The sequence below is a fragment of the Taeniopygia guttata genome, chromosome 21, assembly GCF_048771995.1.
Source record: "Taeniopygia guttata chromosome 21, bTaeGut7.mat, whole genome shotgun sequence".
NCBI classification, from domain to species: Eukaryota; Metazoa; Chordata; class Aves; order Passeriformes; family Estrildidae; genus Taeniopygia; species Taeniopygia guttata.
In genome coordinates, this window is record NC_133046.1 from 7,342,706 (window position 1) to 7,365,661 (window position 22,956).

Genomic DNA, 22,956 nt, shown 5'->3' on the forward strand with positions numbered 1-22,956 from the left:
TGCTGCCATGTCCCACATGCCTGTGGCAGTCTCAGAGCTGGCAGCATCCTCCCAGTTGACAGAGCAGGAGATAAATGCCCACCTTCAAGCACCAGCAACAGTTGGTATCAGCCACACCTCGTGAATTTGGAGAGTTTGCATATGCACTATCACTCTTTCAAACTTAGTCCTGTTTTGCACAGCAGCTGCACTGTCGGTTCTGTCCCACGGTCCCTTGAGATCCCCATCTGAGACCAGCCCAAAATGCCACACTTGGCCTGCAGGGAAAGTGCTCTAAGAGTGGGGCAGGCCGGCTATCAGACCTCGTGGCTCAGATGCCACAGATTCATCTTCCCAGCATGTCACAGGGCAACCAAGGTCCCAGAGGCCCTGCCAGGTCCCAGGAGTTACAGAGCCTTTGGGATCACAGAATCCGAGAAATTATTTGGATTGGAAGTGACCATCTTGTTCCAATCCCCTGCCATGGCAGGGACACCTTCCACTGTCCCAGGCTGCTCCCAGCCCCATCAGCCTGGCCTTGGGCACTGCCAGGGATCCAGGGGCAGCCACAGCTGCTCTGGGCACCTGTGCCAGGGCCTGACCACCCTCACATGGAAAACTTTTTTCTCAATATCCAATCCAAATATACCCTCCCTCAGTTTAAAGCCATAATCCCTTATTCTATCACTGCTTAACCTTGCAAAAAGTCCCTCTCCAACCTTCCAGTAGGCCCTTTAGGTACCCGAAGGGAGATGGAAGTGCCTGCTTCAGGAATCCCCATGACTGGAGGGGATTTTCTGTTGCACCTTAGTTCCAGGCTCTGTGGGCAGGAGGGGGCCTCTGTGACACTGGGTACCACTGGTTTAAGAATGCAGGCACCATGCACTGCTGGCTCTCAGTTCATGGGCTGAAGTGGTTTTATGAACCAAAGCTCAGCTTGGCCCCACCAGTGTGAAAAGATCCCCCCAGCGAGATGGAAATGAGGACATCATAATTAACGTGGTGAGCTCACACACTGGGGGATGATGTGATTGCATCTGCATTCAGGAGTTTGCCTAATAGTTTAAATTAAAGTCAACACCAGTTATAAAATATTTGCCAGATTATGAAAGGCAAGAGATGCAAACAGCAGATATCTGGGCAGCTGAGTAAGGTCTTATAAGTCTCCCAGGGCTTGTGTGGCACAGCAGAGGAGAAGGAGGAGGAGCAGAGGAGAGACTGTGTCCCCCTGGGGCAGCAGCTCTGCCTCCCACCATCCTTACAGTGCAAAGGAATGAGTGTTCCCAGCCCTGGGGCAGCTTCCAGGAGGGATGCCAGGTCTGCCTGGCATAGCAAAGCTTTTGTGGCCACTGAAACATCCAGCATTTTCCTTCCCAGCATGCCATGTCACCTCTTCACACCATTGTCACTGGGAGAGGAAAAAAAGAGAAGGCTGTTATTGAAGCTATAAATCATTAGATGGGAGGCCTTAATGGAGATAATCCCCATGAAATCAGTCACTGCTGTGGCTAAGGAGGGATTTTTCAGGCAGTTAACTACCCTGAGCTTCACTGCAGGTGATTAACTACTGGTAGTGACCAGCATCTGGGGAATTAGCAATAACCCAGGATTTACTGAACAAGCACTAGGAGATGAGCTTTTATCTCAATTATCAGTCTAAATCTTTATTTTCCAGTGTTCAATTCCTACACTTTTTTTTTTTTTTTTTTTTTTTTTTCCAAAGAAAATTAATTTCACCACAGCTTGAGCTGTAACTTGCTGGATCCAGCTAGAGGCTCCAGCTTGGAAGAGAAAACCAAGAAATACAACAGGGACATCAAAGTGAGAGAGAGCAGAGACATGGCCTAGGCACATGGGAAAGCCCCCATATCTCTTGGTGCTCTGAGAAGAAGAGATGAACTTGAAGGGGGGTAGAATAAAAAAAACAGCACAGCTCAGACTGGGGATGGGATTTTAAGGAGTGGGCTTGGGGCAGAGGGAGACCCTGCTCCATTACAAATGAGGCTCATGCCAGCCATGGACTGGCTGTTGGCTGCAGGATCAGACCCATGCAAAAAAAGTCCCCTGGTGTGCAGGCATGGCTATGCAAATAGCTCAGTCCCAGGGCTGAAATCCCCATTCTTAATGCCGAAATACTGCTGGGAGACCATCCCGCGGCTGTGTCTGTGCTTTCAGCTGGGGGTTCCAGCAGATCTGGTGCCTTTCTGACAGTGCTGGGTACTGTAGGATGAAGGAGGAGCACCCTTGGCTAAGTGTGCCCAGGGATTTCAGGATACATCCCTTTCTGAGGAGCAAAGGGGCAGGGATGGTGAGCTCCAAACTCCTCTAAGTTCTTTCCTGATTCCCACCAATAAAGCCAACATGGAGCATGCCAGGTGGGATTGCTGGGATTGTACAGGGCCAGGAGTTGGACTTGATGATCCTTGTGACTCCTTCCAGCTCAGGACAGTCCATGACTCTGTGACAGATGTTGGGGCAGCTGCCTGGGTGGCAATGCCCAGTACCTCTCTGGGCTGACCCCATGCCCTGCAGCAAGAGGGAAACTGTGGGGCCAGCACAGAAGATGCTGGTGGGCGTGGATGGGGAGGTCATGGGCAGCATGGGGGGCCTTCCTCCAGCACTCAAGATGCTCCCATTCTAATTAGCTTTTGCAAGGCATCATTCAAGCTCCTTAGATACCCTGTGTCTGTACAAAATCATTTCCTGTTTGACTTTGTAAATCAAAGTAGACGATACAATAATTATTAATAATATGTTGACTTATCTCATCAGTGTTTTAATTAGTCAGTAGAAAGGCAATTTGCAAAGGGGCCGATCAGGCTCCCTCTGATCCAGCAGGGCACGTGCCAAGCAAGGAGAAGGGAGAGAAGGGCACTGGGGCACTGGGGCATTTTGCTGGGGAGAGCTGGAATACAGGAGGCATGGTGAGTGAAGCAGTTGACCACACTATAAGAGTTTAATTTTCAATGCAAAGGGAATTGTTCTGGGAAAGGAGCGAGCTGCAAAGCTCCTGGGAGCCCTTTGAAGTTATAATTGAGAGGAACTGCAGCCTGCGGGACAGGGATGCTCCCAGTGACCCTTCTGCTTCCTGCACGTGTCTCTGGGGTGGAGGTGAGGGGGGGGATGCAATTAAACCCCTGAGCAGCAATTACAGCCAATTACCCCTCAGTTAATTGTCTGTCAAGAGAAAATGTCAAAACAGGACAGGCATGGCTCCCTGATGGCCTGACATTCCCCAGGGCCCACGGCACTGCTGACCCTCACTGTGCCCATTGCTCCAGCTCCTGCTCCTCTGCTCTCACTGGCCATGCAAAACCCATGAGAGAGAGGGAAGTAAACTTCCCAAAGAGAGGGAAGTGGCCTTCCAGTGAGGCCAGTTCACCTTGCCCACAAGTGTGATGAAAACATCAGGACTTTGCAAGTGGTACCCATCCGGTTTTGCCCTGGCTGTGCAGGCAGCTCTGGGGTCTCCCAGTCAGAGGAAGAAGCCTCTGAAGCTGCTGCCTTTCCTCCAGGTGTGACAGGACCTGCACGTGCCCCAAGGGCAGGGCATAGGGCACTAGGCAGTGAGCTAGCAGACACAAGTCCCCTTCTGAAGCTTCTCAGGCTGGGGATCAAGGCTCTGTGCTGCTTAGTGCCATGAAAAGGCCCAGGCAGAGCTACCCATCTCCTGCTGTCTGTCACCCATGTGGTGGCCCTGGGGAGAATGGAGATGTGGGTAAAGCAAAACAAACATGACTTCAGCCAGCAATGCTGTCCCTTGGCAGGAGGATGCTGTCCCACAGATGGGGCAGACACGCTGTGGGGAAATCCTGCACTGTGGTCCAGGCAGGACAGCTGGCAGGTAGCAGGGATGGGTGGAGGTGGGCGAACTGCCACCAGTCTTTCAGCTAGAATACCTAAATTAAGGAAAAGGCAGCAAAAATAAACTACCTCAATGAAAATCTGGCTTCACAGTACAGTGTCTCTATACAAGCCCAGCCCAGGCCTTCCAAAGCTACGGCACGAGGCAGTGGGCAGGAACAGCCCCAGGGGCACCCAAAGCACTGGGCACCAATGGTGACCAGCAAAGGGAGTTCCTTTCTTAGTGCAGTTCCTCAGTTCCTTTCTTAGTGCAGGGGTCACAACAGATTTCCCCCACCTAAGCCTGAACTGCACTGTAGGGGCTGCTTGGGAGGCATCTGCTCAGAGCCAAGGCATTGGCACTGACAGCAAGTATTCTACCCCAGCTTTCCTGAGACACCAGCATCCTAATGCATCTCCTGGTGACAGCAAACAGATCTGAGGGCAAATTCCCTACTCAGAAAGGACCTGGAGGTGAAGGACCAGTAGGGAGGTAAAGGAATGAGATGCGTTTTCCGGATTAGTGGCCCAGGGAGGAAGAGCCATGGTCCAGACAAGTGTTTAAAGGAGCCATTAAAACATCCAGCTGGAAAAAAGATATGCAAAGTTGAGGGTATTCAAAACAGTTTCTACACAGGTATGTGATTATCCTACTGGTAACAGGGCCACAATTTGGGCAAAAGCACAGGGTATGTGCACCGTGGGGTTACCCCACGACTGACTAAGGTCCTGTAGGACTCAGCAGCATGGCCAAGAGGTGGCTCTGGTGTTGGGTGTTACACAGCACTTAATGTTGTGAGCCTTTTTGGTTTTCTTTTATGTTTTTGGCATAGAGTATTATAATTTTGTTTTATTCTTTGTTATATTTATTATTTACTTTTTAAAAATTTTACTTACTGTTTTATTTAACTTATTATATATTATTTAATTTATTATATAGATTATTCATTGTATTATTATTTATTTTTAATAAACATCACCAATAAGATGGAGAATTCAGATGTACTTGTGTTCAAGAGCTGCTGGTGAAGGACTGCTGGGCATCTGCTGTAGAGAGCCCTGAGACTCAGCCCCAGCCCCTGACCTGACAGTCACAGCTGACAATCCAAATGGGCTGGGGTTCTGGATTCATCCCTGGATTTGTCAATGTCCAGCACAGGATGCTGCACCTAGGCTGGCCATGGAAGTCCCTGATGCGGTGAGAATGAGGCTCCTGTAGGCTCAATCCTTTTGTCTGCTTTGGGAGTGCAAGATCCCAGAAACATTCTCCCTTGCAGGGGAGCAGAGGAAGCCCCGAATGTGTGAGAAAGCTCCTCCAGGATGACACAATCTGGCAGGAGGGCTGGGATGAGATGACAGCTGATTAGTGACAGCCAAAGGCAGCCATGAGGAGGACAGCATCTGCCTCATCCAGGCAGAGGCAGAAGAAGGTCCCCTGGCTGGAGACCAGAGGCAGGCAAACCCTCGTAGCGATCGGTTTTTAACAGGGGCACGTTAACAGCATCACCACAGGACCTGGAGGATTTACCAGCACCAGCAATTTTGCAGCCAAGGATGTTTTTTCCTCAAAGCTGGGCTGCTCTGAGAGCTGAATTAACAGGTCTGAAGGCCTGTGTTTATGCAGGAGATCACATCACATTAGTTCCACAGTCCCCTCTGACCTTGTTCCTCTAAATCTCTTACATTCTCAGGATACTCATCATTGCAACAACTGCTAAAATTAGAATTAACAATTTAATATATTTACATATATGATAAAGTCTGATAGAAATTTGATCATTGGTATTATTATGAATTCACAGTTCTGATCACTCCTGCTCAAGCAGTGCGGGGACTGAAAGTCTCAAGCAACAGATCAATGAAAATTATTAGAGGCCTGGGAAGATTTCTGTGGGAGGTGGAATTGAAAAGATTAGGACCATTTAGTTCAGAGAGAGGATAAAAAGAATGGACATGAAAAATCAACACAGCAGCAACAGCCAGGTAGGCACCCCAATTTTGCACATTTTGTGCCTGCAGAAAGCCCCACTGTGCCTTGCAGTTGGTCCTGTGGGTATTTATGGGATTGAGCTAAATGAATGAGCAAAATCCTTCCAGCCAGGTCACCCTGACATCTGAAACTCACTATTTCCAGAAAGCTACTGTGTCAGGAAACCCTGGGCATGGAAATGCAACTGAAGAGAGCACGTAGCAAGGATCCAGCCAGTGGAGATGGCAGGCTCACGTGGGGGTCATCTCTCCTGGACACACCACAGGGCTGTGGGTTTGCACTCCCATTCCTGTAAGATGCGATCCACAGGGGAGGTTCCCCTGCCCCTCTTGCCCAGTTCTCACAGAAATTCCTTGGATTCCAAGTGGTTGGGAGCTTCCTGGTCATTTGGGGCTGTTCTCCCTGATGCTCACCTAGTGCAGTGAGGAATGAGACACTTCTTAGCATGTCCCAGCTCTTGAGTCCCTTCAATGTTCAGGACCTGGTGACAGCCTGGTCCCTACCAGGGGACATGGAGGGTTAAATGGCATTTCCAAAACAGCTGTATCCCTCTGCCAGTCTATCAGGCTGGCATTTTCCCAACAGACTGGTCTGTTTGCCTCATCAGCACTGACCCGGGGCTGAGATGTCCATTCCCTCCTCATCCCTACAATGACCCATGGTGACCCATCCCACTGGGGTCCCCCTCTGCCGCTGTCACTTCATACTTACCCCATGTGAGGGATAAGTCATCCAGCCCCAGTCTCCCAGGATTGTTGACGTGTCTAGCAAGTTCACTGGAAAACACAGGAGCAAAAGCTGTATTAGAAAGCTTTGTCCCCATCCCCAAGGAGTGAGGAACAGACACACCATAAACAATCCCTCTTCACTTGCCACTTCCTTGAAAATGCCTCCCACCCATCAATCTTTCTTCAGGGACTGTCTTTCTGGATATGAGGCAGGTATGGAGTTTGGGGATGGCAGCAAGTGATGCTCTCCAGAGCTGGTGGTTCAGGATAGAGTTGAGTCCTGGCCCCAGCACTGAGAGCAGCGTGACCTTTTGGAGGAGAGGAAGCTGCAAACAGCAGGTTGGAGGGAACGCAAAGCAAGGAAGGGTTATGGAAACAAACTCTCAGCATCAGGTTGTCCACCAGTCCCACTGTGGGCCAAGACTGATGCAACTGGAGCATCATTCCTCGGCTGGACACTTCTCCTCTGGAAGCCCTTTAGGCTCAGCTCCCTCTCAGCATCACTGGTTTGAAGTCTGCACTCCAGCAGCTGCTGTAATTGCGCACTGCAGTGCCCAGCTCCAGCACAGAGAGACTCCCCATGGTCCTGGCTGACACCCCACTGGAGAAGTCCATCAAAGCCAACCCCTCCAAATCCCTGCCACCACCAGGAGTCCAGCTTAAAGAGGAGACAGAGGCAGACCGCAGGAAAAGGGGAGCAGATTGCGTGGGGGGAGAGGTGAGGATGCCTTCCAATGTGCTCAGAAGCTTCCTGTGGAAACCTGTGCACTGGCAGCAGTGGAGGAAAGCAAGATGCCATGGCACTGCTGCCTCTGAGCCATCTGAGCCCCACACCCACATCCCACAGCATCAGGCAGTGGAGAGTTTTGCCTTGCCAGATAACCCTGAGTTTCTCAGCACCTGGGGAAGGAGCCCAAGCCCCAGATCCATGGTGCAGATCCAGAGGGATGGAGGCTTGGAGGAGGCTGCCAGCAAGGTGCCTTGACTCTTGGGAACGAGTGTAGTGGGCACCAGGACCCTGATGCTTCAACATCCCCCCAGAGCACCAGGATCCCACAGGGACCCCCAGTGCCTCCAGCTTTCCCCATTCCCTTTATCGTCCAAGGTCAATGCCTCAGGAGGCTTCATCCTTGCTGGCTGTGTCTCCTCACCCTTGAGGAACACCAAACTGGACCTGGAGGCACCTTGTCACAGCATCCCTCTGCAGCACCAGGGCTGGGCTGGTCCCTGGGCTCAGGAGGGATGGTGGTCTTGTTGCCAGGACCAGCTTGTCACAGCAGGGACAGGGCATATCAGGACAGCGGCTCCAGTCCTGGCAGAGCCTGGGCTCAGCATGAAGCTGGTCCCTGTAGCCTGGGGAACGGGTGCCACTTTCATTTACTATTACCAGGCAGGGAAGGAGAGGGGAGGAGAGAGGAGCAGAGACGTGAGCTGGCTGTGAAACACCCGGACGTCATGCTCCTGACAGAGCAGATTAGGAGCTTTTGAGGCATTTATTAATGTTAGCAGAACAATTTGAAAGAATTTCCAGGGTTTCTTGTGTGGTTCCATTGGCCCAACAGCAGGCCAAGCCCCTCCACTCCCTGCATGACACTGCTCCCACTGCTAAAGAGGCCCCTTGCCCTCAGCACAGAGTAATTACCTTGGAGATCTCAAATCCATTTTTATTTGTTATTGTTAATCTGAAGATTTTCTGCCTATTTTCCCTGGGTAATTCACCCAGCAGGAGCCCAGGCTTGGGAGTTTCCCTGTTCACAGTGCAGGATCACAGTCCCGGTGACCCTCAGCAGGAAGGTTGCAGGGAGGGGAGAGCTTTCGCAGACCCTCTGTCCCCCCCACCGTGGTCTCTGCACCCTCTTTCCCACGCTGGGATTCTCAGCAATGGATGTGGCTGCCTCCCACTGCTCTGTGGGCAGCAGGAGGAGCCTGCATGAACTGGGGTCCGACGGGAGCATCGCGTTATGAGGAATGATACTGAGAGCACATAATGGGCTGTACCCCCGACTTGTCTGCCAACAATGTGTGGGACCTGGAGACAGCTTGCTGCACCCCATCCCACCAACCTCACTGTGTAGTCATCACCCAATCTCACAGAGATGTTGTCATGACCTGAAGGAGTCTTCTCCTTTCAGTTGCTTTGGTTCCCAGACAACCTATGCCAGCTTGTATGCCACCCATGGCCAGATTCCTCTTTGCAGGAAGAGGAATAAGTTTCTTTTATTCCCTCACTTCAGCCAAGTGCACAGAGCGTTGCATTTTAAGCCCACAGAGCAGGCACTGCACAAACACAAAGGCATTGTGTGTCCGAGAGCGCCTGTTAACTCATGGTGTAGCACACGCGCTTGGGGATCCCCGTGTCCATCCAGCAGCACTGCTGCATGCTCTGATATGGGGACACCAACCCTCTCCCAAAACCCAACCGGGCACGGCCCAGGTTACTGCTCAGCTCCGAGGGGAACCTGCCACGCCTCATGTGACAAGTGCCTGTTCAGCCCCGTGCAGGGAGCTCTCGACTGCACTGCTTCTCCAGGGGTGATGCTCAGAGCCCGCCTTCGAAGCCACAGGGTGAGCAAGACCGCCACAAAGGACCCCTTTCAGCTCAAACATTTCTTCAGAAAATGTGCCGGTTTGGGAGACCTCTCTCCTACAGCTGGGCAATTCTCTTTGATGCTATGGACTGTCTGCACATATCAGTCTCAAACTGTGAGCTCCATTTTGTTTTCCTTAGCACCATTTTGTCGTTTCCCTATTCTGTGCCTTGGCCTTGCCTCAGCGTATTGAGCCAAAACACCAGGAGGTGTCAGGGGAAATTCTCGCCCTGGTGGAAAAGCTGTCAAGCCTGATTGCCTGTTCAAATGTAAGCACCTAGGAGCGAACAGGTCGTTTCCCAGCACAACTGGGGTGTGCAAACAGAGCCTCACGTAAGGCAGACCCTCACGCTGCATAAAGTTGCATTGTGCAATGGTGCATGAGTAGTGAACATTGCAGCCTCATAGATACAGACTAGGCAGGAGTCAAAGTGTGTGATTCAGTATATGATGTATGTATAAATATTGTATTTATACCTATATCTCTATTTTTGAATCTATATCTGTATCCATTTCCATACCCATATCTATCAAATTCTATGTCCTACTTGAGATGAGTGAGGGAGCTGAGACAGGGCCTAGAATCTAGAGGATGTGTATTTTACTTGGGACCATATATCTCTTGTCATATATCGATATCTATATATCTCTATCGTATATATATTTATATCAATATCTATATTTATATCTGTATCATATATATCTATATCTATATAATCTGTAAAGAGTGAGTGCTTAGATACCCTTCCCAACACTTTTGCTGGTGGCCACAGCTCCTGCAGGGATGTATTGCATCCCTACAAACAGATGTAGGAGCACACTGGGGGCTCACATCCAAGCATCCTGGGCTCAGGAATGGGCTCATGGTATCTAGGGGAGCTTGTGCATCCTCAGCCCACCCGGGTTCATGGTGGGGTGGTGGAACAAGCCTGGGAGTAACACACTGGTGGATGCACTGAGTCCCAGCCTCTGGAAGAACAGTGGGGGACCAAAGAGGGCTCTGAGCACCCTCACTAATTGTTAAGCCACTGTGGTCCTCCCTCTAATTACTCCACCATCTCCCTCTTAGGCAGGGGCTTTGTAGCGCAGGTGTGGGGAGGAAGGGTCAGTGGGAGCAGCCCTGTTCCCTTGGGCTTCAGTTCCTCTCCATCACAACTTCAAAGGCCTCCCAAGATTCACAGCAAGGCTCCCCCCCACCCCCATGCAACAATGCCTTTTGCATTGATAATTAAATTCTTACCAGCGCAGCTTGGCTGCTCCCCACTACCCAAAGAGCAGCAAGCTCAGCTCCACAACTCCAAGCAGGTCTGCACAGCCCACACCGACCCCACAGCCCGGCCCCTCTGCATGGGGGAATGACACAGGGAGGGTTATCCGCAGTGGGGAGAGAGTCTGGGAAAGGGGCAGCAGGAGGCTTCCTCACAGGAGGGGAACAAGAGGCAGGGGCATTCATTTCCTGTAATCTGGGGCAGAACTTTGAAGGGGCAGGTGGGGCCAGGGTGGGTCAGCTATTTGTGTCCCACCGTTCAATGCAAGGGCCGGCTGAATAGGCAGCCGTGACCTTTCCAAAGCTGAGACACGAAGTCAAGTTTTACTGGCCTTGGAACATGGCAAGAGGACAGGATGGGAAGCTTCACTTTCAGCCTCCTGATCCCTGGGACAGTATTTATCTTTAAGGAATGAAAAATAGCCATTTATTCTGCAACACATGAGGCCAACGGGTAGGACTCAGAGGGAGGAGCAGCGTGCCTAAAGGGCAGGTCAGCTCTCCCCTTTCAGGAGCTGTGTGCAGGGATGTTCCCCACAGATCCCAGTCAGCAATGGGTTGCTGCTCTGTCAGATCCAGTCAGGATTTGTCCAGCAGCTGCTCAACCACAGGGCTGCACGTACTAATAACACAGTGGGGATGGGCTACCCTCAGCAACCACCAGCCTCACCTGCCCAGAGAAGGACTTTAGAAAAGCAGTGCAGGTAGATCCAGGAAATATCATCAAATCTGGCAGGAATTTTGGATTTCTACACTTCTGGAAATGCCAGAAGCAGGGTAGAAAACAAATCAAAACAAAATAAAACAAACAAAAAAAAAAAAAAAGGCAAAAAATAAAAGAAGAAAAATACCAAACAAACCAAAGGGAAAAAACCAAAAAAACCAAACACCAAAAAACCAAAAAGAAAAACCAAGCTAAAAAGAAACATTTTCAAATGAAAGCAGTGCTGCTTTTTGGCTGTGCCCTAATTCCCATTTAAAGATTTCTTCTCAGACCTCCAGATTGTTGCTGTGAACTTTCTGCATTTAATTTTATATCATTTTGCAATGCATCAGGAGCGGCAATGCCCATAAGGATTGCCCGGAGGGTCACCCCTTTTCACTATACCCAGAGCAGGAGATACTTTGATGTAGGAAGAAAGCTTGTTTGTTCAATCAGTGCTAACAAAAAGCCTCCGTTCAGGTTTTAAAAATAAAATTATCAACCTGATCCTTCCAACCCCTGCATGATATCATGTAAGATAATGTGCAGTGCAAGAGCACATTACCTACCTGTGGTAAGACTGAGGTGTTGTGAAATGATGCAAAAAATGAAACAAAACAAAACAAAACACCCTGAATAAAGTATTTCTAAGGCTAAAAACCTTGAAATTATAGGGCAGGGTTTTTCTTCCCAGAAAAAAAAAAATTAAAAAGCACATCAAAAGCCAAACAACAAAAAGATGTTCCCTCTCAAAACTACAGGTGAGAAAATAGAGATGTAAAATGGTCATGTATCCTGCCTGCTTTGAGACTCCAAATGCTTGTGTGCAGGGGGACAGAGAGGGAGAACTGGGTGTGCTGGTGTAGGAGACCCGAATCAAACCCACTACCCAGCACTGGGCAGGGTGTTGCAGCACTGGTGTGCATGGCCAGGCCAGGTGTGCAGTCCTGGTACTGGTGTATCCCCCGGCACTGGTGCGCACCAATCCCCAGTACAGGTGTGCAGCACTCATTGGTTCCAGTGCAAGCTGAAACTGGAAATGTCAGAACCCCCCAGGCCGTTCCCAGGGCTCAAGGATGAGTGTGTGGGGCTGGACAGCGCTCCCAGTAAAGGTGAGCCCACACTTCCATGTCCCTGGTCCCGGAGCCAGTGGGAAAGGAACTATTTCAGGCTTTAGGGGTGACTGGGCTTGTTGTAATTCAGGGCAGAAGCCAGAGGAGGAGGTGGGAAGGCCCTGGGGATGGGGGGTGAAAAAGGTCAGGGATTCAAGAAGTTCCATGGAAACATCCAATGTGAGCAGGGGAAGAAGCAAGACTGTAGTGGGGCTGGGGAAGGTGCACTGGGGTGCCTGTGGCCCTGGAGGAGGCACAATTGGTGCCCCCAGGTCTGGATTTGGCCATCTGGGAGTTGCACATGTCTTTTCTACTACAGCGTCCCCAGCCCGAGGGACAGCACAATGACACAGCCGTGTCCATCAGCAGAGAGGAGCCCGTGCCTGGCACAGCCACCCCTTGATATCTCATCTGCCTAAAGCCCTGTGAGAACAGACCTATTCAACTCCCACACCACCAAAGGCTGGTTCCTGGCATTCCTGACCACTGTCCTCAAAGAAGCCTGAGGCAATGAACCTGCAGCCAAATGGGGCCTTCCCTCTTAGCTGCAGTTCAGGTACAGGGACCAGCCTAAACACCTCATGGTACCACTAATGCAATATCGTGACAGCTTTAAAAAATTACACAGGAGTTTTCTAACACAAAATAAATATCTTCTGCTTGCATCAGCAACACCTCTGTGGTACAGATTCCAAGACAGTGGAGCTGTGTCCAGAGGGGTTTGTCCCAGTGTCCTCACACTAGTCCTGACTCCCTGTTCTCTTTTCTCACATCTGTTGGGTATAATAAAATTGACACAAATGCATTTTCAGCTTTTGTCATTGAGGTTTCCAACCTCTGCTGCATTTTTTTGGATACTGAAGCTCATGCCAGGTAAGCTGCTAATGCTGTCCCGAGTACTTTTGCCAGACTATCTCACTCCTCACACATAAGCTGCATGCCCGCTCGGTTATGTCCTGCCTGTTTGGGATTTGGAAGATTTCTTATCCCATACTGCCACTTCCCTTGCCACCCACCGTGACTCAGGCAAACTTGGCACTGGAGATCTGTGCCTGTGTCAGAGCCAGGGCAAACCTTGCAGCACCCTGAAGATGCCATTCTGCCCTTCCCTCCAATCCCTGCGTCCCTGCAGTCCTGGTAAAGCTTTGAGTGTTATCCTCTCTGGAGTCCTCACTGGGGAAACGTGGGTTTTACAAATGTGCTCGCTTACCTGGATTATCTGGAGGGTCTTTGCATGGCAGTTTTTCAGTCTGTCATATGCTTTTTCCCTAATTTCTCTGAAGACATCTTTGCTCTCACACCAGTTGGCCACCCTAAACTGTGCTGCGCTGTTTGTACCCCGGTGACATTTTTAAAGAAGGATAATTTCTTTTAAAGGTTTTTGCCTTTGCTCTCTTAAAAATAGCTTTCTAAAATGGAACATTTTCACAGACAAAAATACCAATACTAACTGCCTTGGAGGGGACAGGCTGAATATCTCATACCACTGGTAATTAAATATCATAGAAGTCCTTAATACTTGCATGGAAGGTGCATAACACAGAAGGTATTTCATTCAAGGAAAAACTGTGGAACTTGTGGCATCATTGATGCTGGGAGGGAGCTGGGATGGATTTATCTATCCAGCTGCAGCCAGCACTGTTGCCTCTCACTAATGTGGTTAAATAAGCATTTTAAATATGAGAAACTGGACCTAGAACAGCAGATACCACAGGTGCAACCAGGATAACCAGGGCTGGAGGTAAAGAAAAATTACAGAAGGGAACCTGCAGAGCCCAATTTGCTCGTGCCCACAAGGGCTGCGAGGTGCACAGGTTGAGTTTACCACTTTCACAGCTGAAAAATATGGGCTCTTTAATCCTGCAGGAAAAGCCTAACAAGAACAAATGGCTGGAAGGTGAAACCAGGGAAATTTGTATTAGGGAAAGAAGGGCCTGATTTTTAAAGGCTGGGGCTGATGAGCCCTTGGAAGGGATTATTAAAAGCAGTACTGCCTTTGCCGATGTTTTCAGATAAATGGTGAATATTTTTCTGGCCACTATCCCTGGCCCAAACACACTTCATTAGGCTTTATTGGCATACCTGGATCTGATCCATTAAGGAGTTACATCCTTTACACTTTTGTTTATGATACTGAGTATTGCTCATCGACATGGGCAGGACGGGGGGGGTTGCTTCATTTTGAAGGTAATACCAGTGCCACCAGTTCCACATTATCCGACTACTCCCTTTGAGATTGGTAAGGCTGAAGGGGTTAATCGCCTCTGTGACAGAGGAATCATTTTGAGTGTTGGCCAGGCAAACAGGCTGGGTTAGAAGAATGAACTATCAAAAACTGTCAGGGTATGAATAGAGTTATCATATGAATGGATGTGCCCCTGGAGATAAAGGCAGCACCAAAGACTGCCAGTGAGGCCAGCAGGGACAGGCAAAACAAGGACCCGAGCAGAACAAAGAGCGGAGGTGACGGGATGTCTCCGTAAAACCAGCGCTCCCCAGGTCTGCCGGGACCCAGCACTGACGCCAGCATGTGTGGGATGAGCTTCCACCCTTCCTGAGCATCTTTGGGGGGCTGGGGTTCGCTGCTGGTTTGTTGAGGGTTTTTTGAGTAAAATATTTTGCTAACCACCTTTCAGCAATTGAAAAAATAGGAATTTTTTCCTCCCTGAAGCAATTCATCAGGTTTTCAGTTGTACTTAAATTTGGTTTCATCAGATCCATTTCCACCATCACGAAAATGGGTGCTCATTTATTGTCACTCGAAACAACCCCTTGCAATTTCAGGAAACGAGAATTCAAGGAGAATGAAAAAACCTGCCAAAGTAGGTGTGTTTTGTGCACAGGTGTGTTATTTTTCTGCAAATTTTGGAGGTTGATTTTCCAGAAGTTTTATAAGCTATTAATATAAGAGGGATGGAAATGAAGATGGCACCAGAAACATATCCCTGTAAGCCTACCTAAAATTATGCAAATATTTGCTTTATATCAGCATTTTGGGAGCAATCAAAAAATTAAACACCCCCAGATTTTTTTTTTACTAATGTAGCCTGAACCAGCTCCCTATTTTAAACCAATGCTTCTCCATTCCCCATCAACCAAAAGTCCATAAGCTTAAACACTCTTGTTTCCTATCCTCAGAGAGGAACACACCCCCACAGCCTTTTTAAAACGGAAAAGGCGATTTCCTCTCCCTTTCAATGTCTTGCTTTTCCCGCAGCCCCAACTTCGGCATTGCTGCAGAGAAGTAGGAAAGAAGCATTGAATAAACATGCAGATTAGTTTTTACCTTTTTTCTGTTTGAGCAGAGGGGCAATTAATGAGATTACAATGACAGATTAGCAGGGGAGACCCCCATGAACCCTTCCTGTGGCCCCCGTTTCAGCAGCGCAGCAAGCGGCTGGGTTTTCCCAAGGATTCTGGTGCTTTCCCGCACCCCATCCCTGTTGAGTGGAGGAACGAAACCCCATCACTGTGGTACAAGGAAAAGATGAGCATCCCCTCCTCGGTTCAGCATCCTCCCCTGTCCATCACCCCATCCCCATCACCTGCTGTTTGCCTCAGCCCCAAAATGCTGGGGGAAATATCCCCAAATCTCCCTCCCTTGCTTCACCAGGTCTCCACATGGACCCCTCCAAGCTCACCCGTGGGCCATGGTGTCCATGTTGTGATGGGGAGGAAGGTCGCCTCACGGGCGGAGGGCAGAGCTGAGCTGGGGGCATCACCTGGGAGGGAGCAGACCCCCAGGAGCAGCATTTGAACTGCTATTTTTTGACAGAAAATACAATTTTGTTACCCCCCCCCCACTCAAGCTCCAAATGTGATAATTTCTGCTCATCTGATTTTCTTTCAATTTAACAAAGATATTTCATATTTTACTATTTAACTTCAATTTGTGCTATAGTATAAAATACCTGCTTTAATATTTTCACCTACACAACTCAGTCTGCAATAGTGTAAGAATTTTTAGTGTCTCATACTTCATATTATTGAAATATCTTATATTAAAATATCTTATACTAAAATATCATATATATTGAAAATAATTTTCTACCTTTTCTACCTCCATGCTCTAAAGCAATTTAATAATTTCAGACAATTCTTTTTTCAGTGCTCCAAATAAAAATCTTCCACATCCCACATATTTTTACCCCTCTTTAAAAAAAATTTGAGTTTTGGCTTTCAATGCATTTCGCAATGGCTGCCGTGCTGAAATGGGGGATTTCCCATGGAATGGCGATTCCCTTTTCCTCCTATTTCTTGGGCACGCCTGCACACAAGACTGAAAGGAATAAAAAATATAAGCTTAAAACTTCTTGGAACAAATATTTCAGGAAAGAGAAAGGCACTGGGAGCTCTTGGAAAGAAAAAAAAAACTAGGGTTGAAGCTTTTTTTTTGTTAATACATGTTTTTATATACCAACTGCCTCCCAATACAGGCATGCAGAGTGTAGCACACCATGGCCTGAAATTTGCTTTGTGGTTGTAATTTTCTACCTTGCAGTTCCCAAACCAGCACTGGGTTTGCTCGGGAGCATGGCCAGAAATGCAGGGCACTGAGAGGCTGTGGGAGCAGGCAGAGGTGATGGGCTGCTAGACTACACCCTGACACCGTGCCTGTAGTCACCACACGCTCTGGGCATGGGGCAGCCAAGCCTGGCATAACTGCAGAGTGGCAGGCACCAAGGCTGGGCTCCACTCTGCCGCATCTCCCACATTTCCAGTCCCGTCCCATGCCAGAGCGAGCATCTCCCGCTCAACCACCGGCGCCACAGCCGATGTCGGCGTGGACACCGCTCCCAGCCCATTGAGCACCTGGGACACTGGGAACTGGCAGAGCCCACAGCCACATCCCAGTGCCACTGCTCATGCTGGGGACCCGGCTGGCACCGAGTGCCCCATGGCAGAGCACAGCAGAACCCCAGGATCCGCGGGGCCGTGAGCATTATCGCCGCGGCGGATGGAGCACCACGAGCTTTCTGCAGGCTCCCACACCTTTTCTTGATGCCGTTCAGTGCCTCCTATCGGGTCGAATTGATATCCAGCCTGCTTGGTCTGCCCCAGAGCCCAGCGCATCCCCAGCCCTGTGCAACCTCCTGACCAAGGCTGTGATTAAAGATAGCTTTATTTTCCAACAAGTCTTGTGGGAAAGCCAGGTCTCTCCCAGCCGGCAACGGGCAGACTGGGAGAGAGTCCAGCGTCTGGCTGTCCATGCAGACACCATAAGCCCAAATCAGCATCCAGCGATCTCCTCCGTGGAGTACAGCAAGGAGGCCCTTGCCTCACTTGTCAGTGCCCAGGGTGCACCAAGTCCAGGCAGGGCTGTTTGGCTTTCTGGGGCTGCAGCACTGAGAGCCTGGCGTTGCACAGGCAGCATCCTGCACCACTCCCTGCCCAGGACATGGGGCAAAGTGCAGCTGTTGCATCTCAGAGCACAGACCAAGCAAGGGCTGGGAGTGTCAGGGTGCTGGGGCCCCATTCGGCACCCTCACAGCTCATCCCCCGCAGTGAGACCCCAATGCATCCCCCTGCGTGGGCAGCAAAGCAGATGGGAAAAGGAGCAGGAAGAGGGCCAGGAGGTAGGTATTGGGCAGAAAACAGGGTTAGGACCAGCAAATAGCTAGAAATTGGGAATAAAGTGAGGAAAATGCTGGTGGGTGTTGGACGATGGCAGGTAAGCACAAGGACCCAACCCAGCAGGGTGCTGCAAAGTGTACGAGGCCCAGGGGTGGCAGCCCTTGGGCCTCAGCGTGCTGGAAGGATGGCAGAGATGCAGGGGCAGGAGAAGGGAGAGACTCCATCACCTCCATGGGGCAGGGACACCGGCCCCAGGGCTCGCTAGAGAGGCTGTGCCGTGCTGGCCGAGGCTCTCAAGCACAGCAGAAGGGAGGAAGGATGCTGCTGCCAGTGCCAAGGACATGCTCGGGAGCGGCAACAGCAGATCTCTGGCGATGAAGATCAGCAGACCCGGGAAGCAGCCGTGCCGCCGCTGCCAGCAGAGAGGAAGACAGGCGAACGGGTGGGTGGCAGGAGCAGGAGCAGCACTGCCAAAACCAAAGGGGGCCTGAGGTACTGGAGTAGGGACACGGACAAGGGCCGGGGATGAGGGCAGCCGGCAGCTGGGTAGAGTGGCCAGCTGGAGACAGCAGGCCTGACGTGGCTGACACCAAGATGTCGGGAAGAATCCTCAGCTACATCCCTGCTTCCTACTTCGGAAGTTTCCAGCCCTTTCTCTCACGAGAAGTTTCCCACCTGAATGCCCTTTCCAGCTCCCCTCATCCTCTGCACACCTTCCTGTGCACACCCACTCTCTCCATCACAGCCCACACTGCTCGGCCAACGTGCATGGCCCTGCGCTGCTGCCAGCTCCGGTGATGGGGATCGCCATGGCTGAGCTGGTGCCGATGTCCCTGTCCTCTCTGCAGCCACCCCTGCATGCTGCAGCAGAGCCCGGACACGGGAGGAAGGCAGAGCTGCCGGCATTGCTGCAGAGTCAGGTTCTCCTGACCAGCTCCGAAGTTTTGCCTCTGGTGCAAAAGCTCCAGGATTAGCAAACTCAGACAAGCAGGATCCTGGAGCTGCTCTCCCCTGGGAGCACAGAGAAGCAAAGCCCGGCAGGACTAAGCCCATGTGGACACATCCAAAGAGCCGCAGCGATCCCGCGGGTGCCCCTAACACTGCCCCGTCATTCCAGGGCCACCCCGATTCCTACCTTCGCTGGTGGTGGCCGAGAGGCAAGCAGCCAAGGCTATGACGATGGAGAGCGAGGATGTCAGATCCCCCGGTGCCCATGCCATGGTCCGGCGGGGGCCACCAGGCGCAGGACAGGGCCACCTCGGTTGTCCCAGCACCTCTGCGAGCGAGCCCACTCTGCCCAGAGCTACGGCACTCGCCGGCTGAAGCAAAGGCACTTTGCGCACATTGCTCGCAGCCCCGCGGGCGGGCGAGCAGGGAGGGAGCAGCCTGCCCGTCACCGCTCGCAAGCCAATGGGCTGGGTGGGCTCTGCAGCGAACCCCCCTTCCCGCACCACTCGCGCTCGCTGTACCCAGACCCAGCGTCTGCACCGGGCTCCCGCTCCCCGCTGTCCCCCACGCCCCCGCCCCCGGGGAGCTCCAGCATCCCCACCGCGCCCTGTGCCCCCATCCCGCTCCGCTGCTCTCGCTGGCCGCGGCGAGAGACAAACTTGCGGCGCTGCGGGGAGCTCCGCACTCGGTCGGGGTCAGGTGTGAAGGGGATGGGGTTACCCCTCCCTACCCATGTGCAAGGAGAGGAAAACCCCTTGAAACTGCTCCGCTTGCATGTCTGAAGGAGACAGGTGGGACACCCCCATCCCGATGCTTTCCATGCCACGTCGTTCTGGGAGAGACTCCGCTCACAACTGACCTGTGGCAGTGGGATCAGGGGCCAGCACAGCCAGGGCTCACAGCGCCCTGTTCACTGCCACGCTGGTCACCTGCCAGAGGGTCAACCCTTTCCAAAGCAGTTTGGGAAGATAGCAGTTGTGCCAAGGCAGAAAGGCTGGGCACTGGGCAAGGGCGTCCTGTGACAGGGGACTGGGGCTACCTAGGAAATGCAAAGCATCCTTCACACAGCCTCTGCTTCCCTCTTGCTCGGAGCCACCAGAATCGCCAAACCAGGTGAACACCTTGCTCAGCATTAAACGCTTGACATCTGTCAACAGACCCCCTACAGCCACTACTCCTTCCCCATCTAAATGCTGAACAATCATTAATACCTGCCCGTGGTAACCACAGATGCTGACTCCCATCTACACCATGTGCAGTGACTTATTTGCTCCTTCATGTACTCGTGGCCAGTGCATTGTGACTGCAGCTTTACCCTGCCCCAGGAACTACCCCTGGGCAAGACACACAGGGCAGGATAGGCATCTCTTCCATTGTCAGGCCATCCCTTGGAAAAAGCTCATCCCAGACTTGCTCAGTGGGAACAGGGAAGGAAAGAGGGTGTTACACACCCCCCATTCCACTCTGTGTACCCTGTATGTTCTCTGGAGATGCTAGACCCCATGCTGGGGCATCCCACGGTGCTACCAGCAGCTTTCTGCATGGAGGACTGAGAGCTGCTTCCTGCCCAACTCCCAGCACAGAGTGGTAACAATTCCTCATTCAGAATGGATGAGGACTGTACCTGCAGGGACCTGTCTGCACCACTCATCGCCAGGACCTGGGAACAGCACAGAGCCTCGGGTCCCTCCAGGTTTTTTACCCTGCCTGCCTGGGAAGCAGTCAGTCCAGAGACAGTGCTGAAGAGATCCTGTCATCAGCAGTATCACGGGATGGGCTTGCAGAGCGGCTTAGGCAGGGACACAGCTGGGGCTCAGAAGATGCCAGACATTCCCAAGGCAGCTGGCAGAGGCCGAGCGGTGCTGTTAGGTAGCGGGTACAGCTACACAGTGGACTTTGCAGTGGACCTTGGAGCAAAGGGGTCAGGGCTGATGGTCTCCAGAATCACAGCAAGTTACCAGGAAGTCCCAGATGATGCCACAGTAGTTGCACCCCTGCAGCTGGTGAGAAAGCAAATTTTCTGCCAGCTTTCACGTTGCTATTCCGACCCAGACATTTCCATTTGCTGAAAGGGCTTGTCACAGCTCAGTGCTGGATCCTTCAGCTCTCTGTCCCACAGTGCCAAGCAGAGCCAGGCATCGTCTGCTTGGCTCTTGTGAAACCCTCCTGCAGACCTGCCTCCAGCTCTGGTGTTCATCTGGAGAAGAGAAGGCTCTCAGGAGTCCTTAGAGCCCCTTCCAGGGCCTAGAGGGGCTCCAGGAAAGGAACTTTGGACAACGGATGGAGTGACAAGATAAGGGGAAATGGCTTCACACTCATACAGGGCAGGGATTGATAGGATATTGGGAAGAAATTCCTCCCTGTGAAGGTGGTGAGGCCCTGGCACAGGGTGCCCAGAGAAGCTGTGGCTGCCCCATCCCTGGGAGTGTTCAAGGCTGGGCTGGGAGCAACATGGTCTGTTGGATGTGGGGTGGAACGAGATGGTCTTTAAAGGTCCCTTCCAACACAAACAATTCTATGATTCTGTGATCTCAGTCCTAAACTCTAGAAAAAGCTCTGGGGAGGCAGAAGCCAGCTTTGGCCTTCCAGCACTGAGTGGTTCCACTCACAGTGCCATGCCCCTAACCCTGCAGATCTTCAATACATCTCAGCTACCCACATGGGCTCTCCAGTCCCCTGGTGCCATCCCAGCTCCATGTGTGACAGGACTGTGGGTCCTCTGCATCTGGCAGAGGTGCCAACAGCCACCAACTATTGTATGTCTCCCACAGGTTTTGGATTTGCTGTGCTCCAGGACTGCAGAGAAGCTGTGCAGGCCTGAGCACTGTTACATGCTGTAAAGCAGCTTTGCAGGAGCCAAGACACAACCACTCCAGAAACGCCCCAAAATCCCTTCCAGGGAATGGGAGGCCTCTCAGATACTGTCAGCTCTGAGGAGAGGGGATGGTGTGTAATGGGATGCCTGCAAGCAGTGGTGGGTGCAGCAGGAAGCAGGGTCAGTGTGAACTCTGTACCACAGCACAGTGCACACATACTGGCACAGAAGGGCTGTGGAGGCAAGTATTCTGGTTTCCCTGGTCACTTGGTTTTGTGGTCAGGATGCGCCTTGAGTGCATAATCAAGCATGTGCATCAAGGCTGGGCACTGTCACAGGTGTTAAAGATGGTACAGGGTCAAACACTTTCGGGATGCTCCTGGCTGGTAATGCAGACCCCTTCCATATTAGGCTCCATGTGCAGCCACAAGGGGTGGTCACAAGGCATCCCAGGAACCCCAAACAGACCAGAAAACAGAAGCATGGAGGGCATCACACCAGGATCCCTGTCCCTCTCCCCACCTGCAGCCCTCCCCAGGCTCCCATTCAGCTATCTCTGGCCTGAACCCAGCTGCCTCCCCCTTCTTGCTGAGTGCTGCTGCTGCCTCCACTCCTTGATGAGTCTCTTGCCACATCCCTCAGCCATGGTCCTGCACCTGGCTGTCACTGAGATGGGGAGGATATTTATAGATGCAGCAGAGAGAGGAGGGCACAGCTCAGACAGACAGATCAAAGGAGGGAAGAAAGCCTGGGTTTACCCCCTTTTAGCAGCACCCAGGTCACTGTGCATTTAGCAGGGAGCCTCCTCGTTAACTCGGTAGCTCAAACCTGAGTGGTTGTTGCCCTGTGCATCCAGCTTTGCACCCAGAGATTGCCCACTGCAGCCCTGAAAGAGCAAATCTCTGCCTGGATTGAGGAGGGCAGCCCTGTTTCTGGTGTTCCAGCACTTCTGCACTATGTCGAGACACTTCTGCTCTCCTGTAGACTCTGCAGGGCCACATGCCTTAGGGTCAAGGCTAGTGGAGGGACCACTGGTGGCAGTCATCAAGGGAATGGCACTATCTCCACGCCCATGTCACTCTGTGCTGGGTCACAGGCAGAGCCAGGACTCCCTGCTCCAACCCCTGTGGAGAAGGAGAGGCTCATGGCAGGGACAGAGCCATAGTGCAGGTTGCCATAACCCTGGCACCTGTTCATCCCTCTGTCCCCTGCTGTACATCCTTTCCGAGGAGGAGGAGACATGGGTGCCCTCTCCCAAACACAGTGTTCTTCCTGTTCATCATGTGTCTGCAGAAGAAGGATAAGGACGAGCTGTGTATGTTCCTGAGTTGTAGCAACACTGCACAGAGGTCCAGGATCCTCCCAGAAAAGCACTGATCATTGTCAGTAGGGAGACAGGACTCCTGGGG

The 22,956-nt window shown here is 51.6% G+C and overlaps 1 protein-coding gene across 1 annotated transcript in view; it reads right to left on the bottom strand.

The window, feature by feature from the left end:
• EPHA8 (EPH receptor A8) overlaps positions 1-19,041 on the bottom strand; it is a 52,950-nt gene extending 33,909 nt beyond the window's left edge. Inside the window, exons 1-2 of the mRNA XM_030289291.4 lie at positions 18,920-19,041; positions 6,524-6,588 (exon numbers count right to left, since the gene is read on the bottom strand). Of these exons, the coding sequence (XP_030145151.2) occupies positions 6,524-6,588; positions 18,920-19,004 (150 nt within the window). The 5' untranslated portion in view covers positions 19,005-19,041. The remainder of the gene's footprint in view (positions 1-6,523; positions 6,589-18,919) is intronic.
• Between the last annotated feature and the right edge of the window lie 3,915 nt (positions 19,042-22,956).